The following is a 12,535-nucleotide window of genomic DNA, read 5'->3' as shown; positions in this document are numbered from 1 at the left end:
GAAGGCATGTGATGGATATGAAAACGTTCTTCGTCCCCAGGTCTCTGAGGTACTGTGACCTGCGTCTAATAAATTCTTCCTGCCTGGTGAGGACAGCCCTGGAGCAGGAACTGGGTCTGGCTGCCTACTTTGTTAGCAACGATATCCCCTTGGAGAAGGGGCCCAAGAATGAGGCCTTGGAGAGTGACGGGGAGAAGCTGAGTAGCACAGACGAAGATGAGGAGGCAGGGACAGAAGGTGAGGGTGGCCTGGCTGTACCTAGGTGTTCTTACCTCACAACCCCCTGGGGTATCTGCTAAGTGACAACATCCTTATAAGGTTAGGGTTCTGCCTTTCTCCCTGCTCTGTCATTCTTGGTGGTGTGGGAACATGGGAATCCTTTATGTTCTTCTATGAACTAGAATTCATAAAGAATAGGAAGAAAGTGGTGACTTCTTAGGGTTCACATTCATGCTTTGTTTCAGTGCCAGTAGATTCCCCCACTTGTTGCCTCTGTTGGAAATCAACTCATCCACCATTATGCTAAACACTGTTGAAGTTCATGAGACCAAGGCGGGAGCATCTCCAGGAGTCTCGTGCCATATTTTTAATATGATATACCAAATAAGAGTAGTATCTGGTTTTAGGCCATAGTACAGTGGGGAAATGGAAGCTGTGAGTTTGCCGGTACAGAGGTCAAAGAAATGAGTGTAAAGGCCTCTTACTCCTCTGCCTGCTGACTGGGCGCTGAGACATGACAGGCCAAAGTTCCTCTTGGCTGCAGCTTGTCCTACAAGACGGCAAGGCCTTCTCCCCACGACTTTTTGGGTGGTGGCTAATTTTAGCATGACTGCAACCATGACATTAACTTTTTCCATTTCTCTGTAGCCTGTGGTGTGACTGCACTCACTGGCCTTACCTGACTCACTTCTTCCTGTTCTGTTCTTAACTCTGTTGTAAGCTCAGTCTTGCTAAGAGTGCAGTGTGGTATTTAGTGTATGGTGTGTGTGTGGCGGGATTGGGGGCGGGGTGGAGGGTGGGGGAGGGGCTAAAATGGCAGCAGGTGAATGAATGAGAGAGACTCGTGGATGCCAGGGTGCTCAGGGACGGTGACTCCTCTGTGTTCTCAGGGTGTTTTGAAGCAGGCTCCACCTCAGAGCAGAGGGGCCCTGTGAAGAGGGAACGTTCCCACTCCCATGACTCCGCATCTTCATCTCTCTCTTCCAAAGCGTCTGGTGAGCCTCCACTTGGGAACATCACATACGGGACTGCCTCCGATTTCAGAGACTGGGAAGAAAGCACCCAGGGGTGTCTACTTAGTCTAGGCTTCTAGTCAGGACCTGTGAGAACAGGCTCTCTAGAATACTCTAGAACTGACTCTAGAATAGCCTAGAACTAAACCAGACATCTGAAGCCTTGAAGACATGATTGGACTCTAGCATCCGGCTGTTCCTGCTGGTGGGAGAGAACGAGGCTGTCCCTGGCTGCAGAGTGGGGCATAGTGTCCTGGCCGTGTGGATGCACCTCTTTGGGTGTCCCATTCACAGATATTGCTTTCAAGGATACTGTCTGGGGAGAGCAGGTGTGCAAGGAAGTGAACATAGGAGACTTCATGAGAGAAGCAATGAGGCTCACAATGCTGTACCCAGAAGGAGATACTAGGAGTAAAGTCTCATGTGGGCACCAACCCCAACAGATCCTTGGTCTCTGAGCTCATCCAAGATTTCACACGCAGGAAATAACATTGCCTAAAGTGTGTACCATAGTGGCCATTCAGTGTAATCTGAGTGCTGAAAGGTGAATTCAGCCTGAACTCTGCCCTTAAGAAATGTCATCTGTGGGGCTTGGATGCCATTCAGTTGGTGGAGTGCTGGCCTAGCATGCACAAAGCCCTAGATTCAATCCTCAGACCCACATAAACTAGACATAGTGGCACGTGCCTGTAATTCCAACACCCAGAGGCAAAAGGATCAAAAGTTCAAAGCTATGCTCAGCTACGGAGGACATTTGAGGCCAAACAAAATAATCAGGGTGGTGGGGTTGGGGAGCAGTGGTCATAAGCAGTGGTCATGTGGTCATCGTCCACATAAAACTAAGGATGTATGCTTTATGGAAATCTATTACTGCTTAAACCAAATAAGAAATACGATTGAAACAGAACAAAACTAAATTCCTCTGTGCTTGTAAACACCAGTGCTGTGTTAATCCTCTCTGCGTACAGAGTCACAGCAACTCCTTCGTGTTGTCTCTCATGTAGGACAGATTTAGGGCAGTTGTTCATCGCAGGTTCCACAGAATAGTCCTCTCCGTGTAGTGACTCAGGGGAAGGGGTGTTCCTGGGTAGGGAATATTCTAGGCTAAGAAGCTCAAGGGTATGTAGGCTGTGTTGTTCCCTATCTGAGATTAGGGAAGACTGGTCTGTGGTCTGGGGTAGGGAGAGCTCAGGACCTAGCAGATTTGCTTTAGAAACCCAAGAATGACAGCAGGTGCCGTGAATGGTCTGCCCCACAGATATGCACACCCTTCGCATCAGCGTGGCGCTCCATGGCTGAGGGAGGATTGGTTTGTGGAAGGCAAGTTGGCTAAATGTACGCCCACCAGCTTTGCCTTAAATCATCCCAGCATACCTGGGTCGGGCACAGGAGCAGCTGTGAGTTTGACAGGCTGTTTTTGGGATGCCTATGATCGTATCCTCTCTTACAGGCTCGGTGCTCTATGGTGAGTCCCTGGTTCAGCCCTCAGGACTTCCACAGGGAGAGTTTGCCCGGTCATCTCCACCCTGTGGCCCTGCAGAGGAGGGCAGGGCCCCTGGGGAGATACAGCGGCTCCGAGTGAGTCAGGGACCTACAGTCATCAGTAGGCACAGCCCTGGCCTGGTCCCACAGCCTGATTCTAGCCTCAGGACTGGACGGAGGAGCCTGCAGGTGCCAGCCGCCCCATCCTCCCAGCTGTCCTCCTCCTCCTCGGGCGCATCATCCACATGCACGGTGTCCACTGCCAATGTGCTAGTCCTTCAAGCTTCTCAGTGCTCCATGGCCAAGGCCTGCCGGCAGCCACCCATTGTCTTCCTGCCTAAGCTCGTGTATGACATGCTCCTGTCCACTGACAGCAGTGGCTTGCCCAAGTCTGCCTCCCTCCTGCCTTCCCCTTCGGTTATGTGGACCAGCTCCTTCCGCCCCCTCCTCAGCAAGATGATGACGTCAACTGAACAGTCCCTCTACTACCGGCAGTGGACAGTGCCCCGGCCCAGCCACATGGACTACGGCAACAGAGCTGAAGGCCGTGTGGACAGTTTCCACCCACGTAGGCTGCTGCTCAGTGGGCCACCTCAGGTGTGTATTATGCCTGCTGGCCCTGCACAGGCCAGGCCTCCAGGGTCATCTTTGGTTTCACACCCCCACAATCCCCCAGGACAGTCTTGGAGCTGAGGGCCATGTACTCACTTTGTGTAGCTTCCATGGATATCCTGGTTTCGTTTCTGTTGCTGTGATAAAATACCCAGGCACAAAAGAGCTTAGGGAAGAAATTAGCTCACGATTCCAGGTGGCAATCCACCATAGCAGGGAAGCCACAGGCAAGAGCTTGAAACAGCTAGTCACATCCACAGCCAAGAGCAGAGGCCTGTACGTATTTGTGCTTGGTGCTCAGCCACTCTTGAACCACACCCAGGAAACGATGGTGCCCATGAAAGGCTGTGTCTTCCTATGTCAATTAACATAATTAGGATAAACCCTCACAGATGTGGCCACAGGCTAACCTGATCTAATCAGTCCTTCAAAGGCCAGCCAGGTGTGGTGGCTCATGCATTTAATCCCCGGCACTGAGGGCGGAGTGGGGCAGAGGTGGGTGGCTTTCTGTGAGTTTGAAGCCAGACTAATGCATAGTAAGTTCCAGCACAGCCAGAGCTGCATAGTGAGACCTTGTCTCAAACAACAACAACAACAACAACAACAACAACAACAACGCAACAACAGCAACAAAAGACTTATCTATGCAGTGTCAAGTTGACAATTAAAACTAGTGTGACAATGAAGAATCTGATGACCCAGAGTGAGCAGGACAGTGAGGAGGATGCCATTAACATTCCATCCCTTGCCAGGTTCTTCCCATTGCCCAACCCCCGTTTTCTACCCTACCTATGTGGGGCATAAAGAAGGTGTCTGGATGGAGCTACCTGGAATTTATGTTGAGTTCGACCTTCACCATCAGAGTCTCTGAATACCTTTGCACTTAGATGCCAAGTGTCAGTATGTGCTGGAAGGTTCTCGTGACCTGGTGATGGACAGTTGGACTCCGCTTGCTATCAGTTCACTGTGCATCCTTCAGAGATCACGTTACCTGACAAATCCACAGAAAGCAGCACTGGGAGACCGCTCTGTTGGTGAGGTGCTCACTGTGTAAGCACAGTGACATGCTCCCAGCACCCACATAAAAAGCTGGGTGTGACATCAACACCTATTATTCCTGGGACGCACTGATCTGCTAGGATAGCTGCATTAGTGAGCTCCAGGCTCAGCAAGAGATTGGGATAAAAAGTAGGGTGGGGAGCCATTGAGGAAGGTACCCAATATTGACGTCTTGTTTTTATGCACATACACACAGACGGAAACACCCACACACAGAGCCCCAAGGGTCTGAGTGTCCCTTGTGGTGGGCAGGGGAGGAGGAGAGTGGTGTGATCTTTAGAATAGGTCAGGGACTGAGAAAAGACTCAGGTCCACATGCCTGAGACCACATTTTGTCCAAACATCTCCTGACACACAGCAAATTTTGATCTTCCCAATTAGAGATGTTAGAGGCTTGGAGTATTGCCTGACTGATGCCAGAGTGCACAGTGACTGCTCTGTCTGTTTTACTACCAGTTGAACATGTACTGTCTTTCCATTCAGCGCCGGGAACCTATCCCAAGAAATCCAAATCCGTAAAATATGTGGAAGACCACTCATTTTAGTGTTGTTCATACTGATGAGACATGATCCAGAATGAAAGTGCCCTTGGCTAAGTCTCAGCTGAACACTTTTTGGGACACCTGTATCCTAGCATTCAGCCATAGAAAAGTTAGGAGGTCTCTTTATTTTGCCAATGAACTTTCTCTAAGAAATATAACTTGAAATCAACTTTCAGAATAATACACACCTACCCCCTCCATAATGTCTTATCAATTAGGAAAAAAAATCACTGTATATGAACACGTCTTGGGAAGGCTTGATTCTAACTCATTATCTTCAGAGGAGAGGCAGGATCAGCAGTATTCTATTTTATTGTCAGTCTGTAAGTTTTCTCATTGTCTGAAGTGACTATACATTATTTTTTTCTAATTGAAAAATAGAAAAAATAGAGTTGGGGTGCTGGATCTGTTAACAAAGTGCTTGTCATGCAAGCATGAAGACCCCAGTTCTAGGCCCCAGTACCCGCATAGAAATCCAGGCCTGGGGTTCACACCTGTAATTACAGTGCTGGGGAGGTGGAGACAGGAGGATCCCTGGGATAGCCTAGCATAATTAGCAGGTTTGAGGCCAATGGAGAGACAGTTAAAAAATGAGGTAGATAGTATCTGAAGAATGACACCCAAGGTTGACCTCTGGACTTTACATGCATGAACACACATAAATGCAATAATAAGATTGAACATACTGAATGTGACCATTGATCATTGGTCCTTTTTTAATAATTTTATTTAGTGTGGGTACACACACAGACAAACACATGCATGCACGCATGTCATGCCCCTGGAAGGCAGATCTAAGCAGACATCCTTGCTTTGTTCAGTGCATTGGTGAATCCACATGTCCACATGGTTCTCATTTCTATGATGTGCCTTTCAGTGAGACTGCAGGAGGTAGGAGAATGTTCTAGTTGGTGTTCCTGTCTCTGGACTCTGATTCTAGTGTCTTCACAGATTGGGAAGACGGGTGCCTACCTGCAGTTCCTCAGTATCTTGTCCAGGATGCTGATTCGGCTGACAGAAGTGGATGTTTACGATGAAGAAGAGATCAATACCGGTGAGTTGTGTCTGGTGACCCTTGGGCTTGAGCAAATATCCTTCAACCTTTGTCAGTGATCCTGGTAACTGTGTCTCCCTCCCCCTTTCAGGATGGACTCTCAGGTTCACAGTATGGCTTATCCCAAGGGTCTTTTCTTTCTTGTAGTCACTTTTTTCCCCTCAATACAGAATGATACTTCTGAGAATTTCCTACGGATAGAGTTACTAATGCCACACTTACTTATTGAGTACTTTCCATGCGTCAAACACTGTGATGAATACTATCTCCATTTGCTCTTCAATACAGCAACCCTGTGAGCTGGGCTATTGACTTCCTATGTTAGGAGCTCAGCTAAGCAGTACCAAAGCAGGAACTGGGCTTCATTAGCTTGTGGCCTGTAGCATGTGGAAGTCTTCATCAGGGAGGGGCCCCCAGCTCAGGCAACCATATATCTAAGACAACATTTGGAGGAGAAAGAATTGTAGAAACTAGGAGAAGGAGGTGTCTGGGTCCCATTTGCTGAGTAGATTTGATTGGAATAAGGCAAGCGTCTTTCTGCACACGCCCTGTGCTGACAGTAAAGCTCACTGTTTCCTCCTCATATCCTGCCCAGGATGTATCTTATTTCCTCCTATGGCCTTGTCCTGCAAATAAACATGTGCCCTTGTGTAGGGGGAATTGACTGCCGTGCAGCATTCACCAGCTGCACCACACTGATATCAGAGAAACTCCTGTGAGCAATGTCTGAGGTTGAGCTTGGCCAGGAAAAACTTTGAACCCAGTACTCCCACTCAGTCCTCAGCTTGTGGTTTCTGTGGTTTTCTCACACTAGGAGCTGTTGAGTGTCCATCATCTTAGATAGAACAGTGATAAAGACAAGATTTGAACACACTTAATCAAACCTGAAAGGGCGCTTTTTTAACTACTCTATTCCATCAGTTTTTTTTTCTTGCAAAATATGGATACTTCCTCTTTCATGGGGTATGAAGTACCTATTAAAGATCTAGTAAACTCCTTCCTCCTTGTGGTCATGTCTACTGCCCAGGTATATGGCAAATACTTAGATTGGCACCTATGATTTTCTCTATAGTACACATTCACCATAATACATGATATCAATATATCATGCAATTGGAATTGGACCAGTTAGACTTTTTGACTGGCTGTTCAGCCAGCAAACCTTGATGAGCAGCAGAAGACTGTACCAGGTTTAGCATAAGAGGGTGCTGGCAAGTATAAAATGTGGGTTATGCTGTGAGTGTTGCTGACCTCTTCAGGGGAAGCAGTAGCTCAAGTACTTTCTAGAGGTGGAGGGACACCAACTGAGTCACACTGGCTGGGCAACTTAGGTGATGGAGTAAGAAAGAGACTTGTACAGGTACCACAAGTACAAGGAGCTCAGGCTGTGTGTGAAGTAGGTGTTTCTGAAAGGCAGCATTAGAATCTAGTGTGCGGAACAGAGAGCAGACCTGCGTCTACAAGAGTCAGAGTGAAGGCTGTTCACTTGTGTGGAGACAGATCTCAGTGTATGACCTTGTCCTGTTAGAGCTGTGTCAGAAGATTTCTAGATACAGTAGGGGTCCCCAGAAAGCCATAGATTGACAGTGATTCGGTTCCATGCATCATCCTTGGGCACAGTTAAATAACTTAGCCTTATATCTTGTTTCTCATGCATCCCAATCTCACAGGCCTCCAAGAGGAATCAGATTGGCATTACCTCCAGCTCACCGACCCTTGGCCTGACCTGGAGCTCTTCCAGAAGATGCCTTTTGATTACATCATTCATGACCCGAAGTATGAGGATGCCAGTATGATTTGTTCACACCACCAGAGCATCAAGAGTGAAGGTCAGGGGCTTCGGAAACAGCTCTGTTGGCAAAGTGCTTGCTGCCTACACATGAAGACCTGAGTTCAGATCCCCAGCATCCATGTAAAAAGATGAGCATGGCCATGCATGTCTATAATTAGGGGAATCAGTTGAGACAGGTAGATCTCAGGGACCTGCTGATCAGCCTGTCTAGCCAATTGGTAAGCTTCAAATTGAGGCAAAATCTTATCTCAAAAAATAAAATGGAAAAAACTCTTGAAGAAGACATCTGGTCAACCCCCAGCTTCTATATGCAACTATGTATACATAAGGATAATGAGTAATGAAAACACACACACACACACACACACACACACACACACACACACACACAGACAGAACAGGCCACGCTAGATGTCTTACTTCACTCTTATCCAAAGTACATAGGCTAAATTGCTTCTTATGTATTAATAAAAGTCAGCTGGCTTGAATGTATCCTGTTAGAGGTACTATTTGGTATTAAGTGAGAGACTTACCAGAACCTGGTTCAGCACTGACACTGCTCCTTCCAGGTAGAAAGGAGGAACTACCACCGAGCCCATGAGATCCCCAGGAACTTGTTGTGATGGGAATATGCAGAAAGTTGGTCAGTGGAGGTTAAAAGATCTGCATTTCTATTTATGAACTTTGTCATCAAATGAGTGTATGTGTTTCCCTGTTCTCAGCCTCCTGTTTTCTCCTCAGGGACACTGACTTCCATGGTATATGAGGGCAGCCTTAGCCAACAATGTTGGGAGTGTGTAGTGGGATTATTAGTGTAGCCTGAGAAAATATGGTACCTGTCATGTCAGGGAAAACAGCTTACTTACTAACGGTGTTGTAGTGAACACCTGTAATCTCAGCACTCAAGAGTTTAAGGTTAGCCTAGATTACACAGCAAGATCCTTCTCTAAAAAGATAAAGGAAACCTGCTGGCCTGGTTCCCTGCCACTGGTGGGAGTGTGTGTGTCCCTTCCCATAAGCACTAAAGAAGGCCTAGGGATGTAATCTTAATTTCTACCAAGTTGCTTGAGGAAGCTGGGGACCACCATGTATACTGTTAATTTTTTTCCAGTTATGTAAGGGTTTCTTCAAAAATGTTTATGAAGTGCTTTTAGGTCCACAAATGTGAGGCCATGCACTCTGAGTTCTCTCCTTGTTAGCATCCCCACTTAGACACTGCCCTTCTCTGGCCAGGGATGTAACAGACAGTCTTCAGGGCATGCACAGCCTGCTCATGGGCTGCCTGCTTATCCTGAACACTGCACTCACTTGAGTTCATCAAGCCGGGCTCAGGTGTTTGCTCTGGGCTGCTGCTCCTTAACTCTTGGAATATCTTTGCAGACAGAGGGATGTCCAGGAAGCCAGAGGACCTGTATGTGCGGCGTCAGACGGCACGTATGAGACTGTCTAAGTATGCGGCATACAACACATACCACCATTGCGAGCAGTGCCAGCAGTACATGGGCTTCCACCCCCACTACCAGGTAGGCCTTGGGCACTGGCTGACTCTCCGGCTGCTCCCAGCAGCTCCTGATGGTGCAGCATCACAGCCATGTGCTTATTTCCCTGAGGCTTCCTGATAATATGTGATATTGTCAGGGTGAGGGAAGAGAGTTCTAGAAGCTCTCGCTTCCTGAGTTGCATTCATTCTAGTTTCACCTCATAGGTTGTGAATACATTGTGGACCCTACTGGACAGTGATTCCCCTGATGTCATCCGGGCATCAGTGGCCAAGACTAGGGTGTCATTCCTATCTTTAGACTCTAGAGAATCCAAAAGTTACTTCAATGCTAGCAACACTCACTGAATATTTACTACAGGACCTGGGAATGCAGACACAAATAAATCTTGTTCCCATCCTTTGGGTTCATGGTCTCGGAGGGAGATGGGCACCCGTGTAAGATTTCAGAAGAGCATGAAGCAGGGAGGAGAGTTACGTGGTTGAGGCATAGAGATCACAGAGCTAAGGGAAGAGTTTGCTTTATTGAGTACCTACTGTATGCCAGCAGGAAGCTTATGCCTTTGCATGCATCAGCCCTTCCCGCCATGAATAAGTAAATGGATAAGATACTGGGCTAGACCTTTGGCCATCTCAGGCTCTGGCTGGCCATCAGGGGACTGTGTTAACGCCACACCAGTAATTCACTCATCCTAGCTAGGCTCTTACCAGATTCTTACCTAAGCATCATCCTCCTTGCCTTACAAATGAAGATGTAGCTTGAACATCCCTCATCAGAAAATCAAGTCATCACTAACACGATGCTCAAAATAATTCAGATTTCAAAGCCTTTGGGATTTTAGTCTATGGATGCCCCACTAGAAGAGTACATAGAAATGTTATAAAATCTGGAAGTAAATTCTAATACCTTCGGGATCAAACATTTCAGATCCTGAAGGGGGGATATTCAACCTTTATAATTCAGGTGGGGTAGAGAAAAGATTTTGAATGATCAGTAGGAATTTGCCAAAGCAGGGGAAAGGGAAATAATGTAAGCAAAAAGGGTTGGGCAGAGTTTCTGGGGATGAGAAATGATCTCAGTAGGGTGTGGAGTACAGAAGGGAAGGTGTGGGTGGCCCGAAGAGACAGCCGTGCACTGGGAAGCAGGTAGGCTTCTTCAGAGGGCTCTAGGGAAGGTTGCATCTTGGATGGGCTCTTCCTAGCTTGTTGGTCTTTGCAGAGGACTGCAGGTTAGCTATTAATAAATGTATAGACTCCAGTAGTTTAGATTTAAGAGTTTCATCTTAATTCAGACCCAAGCAGGTGAAGCAGGACATGGAAGGTTGGAGAGGTGGGAGCCAGGGACACCTGCTCATGGTAGGGAATGGAAGACTGTGGTCTGTCTGGAAAGGCAAGGAATCCTGCTTATTCGTCCTGTTTACAAAGGGAAGCACCATCAGTCACTTTAATTAAGCCTGTCTTAGGCTTGGCCACCCAAGGTACAGCAAATGCCTTTTGTAGAACTACATTTTTAAGTACATAACTTCACTATAGATGATATTGGAAATCATTTTTAACAGGTCAAAGTACTAATACTATTCATGTCCGATAAAAGAAGACCATTTTCCCCCATGTCGGACATGAGATTTTTAAGAATTTACAACCACGTGAAACCATTTTCTTTTTTCTTTTCTTTCCCCTCTCTCTCTTTCTTTCTTCCTCTTTCTTTCTTTCCTTCCTTTTCATAAGTCACCACATTCCACTGAATTGAATTATTTTTACCATTGGGATAGAGTCAGCTCGGGTAGAAAGAGTTTCTATTTTCTTTACGTTGAATTTTAATGTCTTGGTACAGGCGATACGCTCTGACGCGTGCCTCAGTCCCTCCCTGCAGTAGCTGTTGCATATATTGCATGCTAAACTGTTGAAGGCATTCAAACTTGTGACCATTTACCCCAAACAATGCTCTAAAGCTATCATTGGGCATGCTTCCTACTTAACATATTGGGGATTTTCCTACCTAATATGGAGGATTTTTTTTTCAGATCTTCCTCCTATGCATATAGAAAATTCACAAAACATCAAAATTATAAAAGCAATTTCTCTTGTCTGTATACTCTTGACAATCAGGATACCGCATACCTGTGGTGAGTCTATTTACTTGATTTTTGAATTTTAATAAACCGAAAAGGACTCACATGTTGTAATCACTAGTCACGGCAGTGACCTTCCACAGCGAATTGTTACTCAAAATCAAGGGCATACCTCCTCCTCCTCTGCATTAGCGGAAGCCCAGAGCACAGGAGACTGGAAGCAGAGACACCCTGTGTTTAGATGGTGGGGATACTCCTGGTGCATGCTCGCTAGGTGTGTGGGTCTGGGGTTAGTTAAATGGGAACATGCTTAGGACGGGAAGGGGTTCTGGATCCAGTCTGGTGAGGGATGCAGAGGCACTAGCTGCTGTCATCTGATTCTGTCCCCCTTGTCTCTGCTTCTTCTCTCCTCTCTTTTGCCCTCTGAGAGTCAGTGTCTGTCTGTCTGTCTCTGACTATGTCTCAGTCTGTCTCTCTGTCTCTCACCCACTCTCAGTTTCTTTTTTAATGACTCTTTTTCCCATTGCCACCTTTACTACATAGCCCCCAGGTCTAATCCCCTTGCCCCCAAGAAGCCTCTATGGCTCTAGTAGAGCCCCAGTAGGAACAGAAGACAGCATGTGCGGGTCAGCACCTTCCTCTGCAGCTCCTGGCATGGAGGGCAGTCAAGTGGGAAAGACAAAGGCCAGGAGGATCTACGAGGCTGCCGTAGCCAAGAACAAAAGTAGATGGGTTGAGGGGGGTCCTTCCCAGAAATGAGTGCACACAAACAGTTGTGTGGGGTAGGAGGACAGTGCAGTTAGATCTGGGGACAGGAGTGATCCCAGGCTCTCTGGATGTTAGCTTCTATGTCCATGCAGTGGGATAATATTCTTCTTGCCTCCTAGGAATGGTGGTCCTTCCCAGGGTTGTTAGTGACAGTGAAGAATAAACAACTTTTATTCAGTTTATTCTGGCACAAGGGTGAATGTATGAAGACATACAAGGTTATTATTTTTCTGTTATAATGCATCTCTCATGGCTCCAATAAAAGAAAATGCCTCATTAGAATGAAAAAAAAAGAGAAAGAAAGCAAGCTGGGTTTAATGGCATAGACTTGTAATTCTAGCTACACAGGTGACCAAGGGAAAAGGATCATAAGTCCATTGCCTGCCAGGGCAACTTAGGCATTAACTCAAAGAGTTGAAGATGG

The 12,535-nt window shown here is 46.8% G+C and overlaps 1 protein-coding gene across 14 annotated transcripts in view; it reads left to right on the top strand.

Moving 5' to 3' along the window:
• The window catches only part of Greb1 (growth regulating estrogen receptor binding 1), a 152,685-nt gene that overhangs the window by 125,665 nt on the left and 14,485 nt on the right, over positions 1–12,535 (top strand). For all 14 annotated transcript variants that reach the window (XM_063262293.1, XM_063262292.1, XM_063262295.1 and 11 more), the window contains 6 exons: positions 41–237; positions 1,110–1,214; positions 2,683–3,311; positions 5,879–5,981; positions 7,652–7,810; positions 9,154–9,296. In XM_063262293.1, the coding sequence (XP_063118363.1) occupies positions 41–237; positions 1,110–1,214; positions 2,683–3,311; positions 5,879–5,981; positions 7,652–7,810; positions 9,154–9,296 (1,336 nt within the window). The remainder of the gene's footprint in view (positions 1–40; positions 238–1,109; positions 1,215–2,682; positions 3,312–5,878; positions 5,982–7,651; positions 7,811–9,153; positions 9,297–12,535) is intronic.

Source organism: Rattus norvegicus, chromosome 6 (genome assembly GCF_036323735.1).
Source record: "Rattus norvegicus strain BN/NHsdMcwi chromosome 6, GRCr8, whole genome shotgun sequence".
NCBI lineage: Eukaryota > Metazoa > Chordata > Mammalia > Rodentia > Muridae > Rattus > Rattus norvegicus.
The sequence above is the reverse complement of the archived record's forward strand: the minus strand, read 5'-3'. Positions and strand labels throughout refer to the sequence as shown.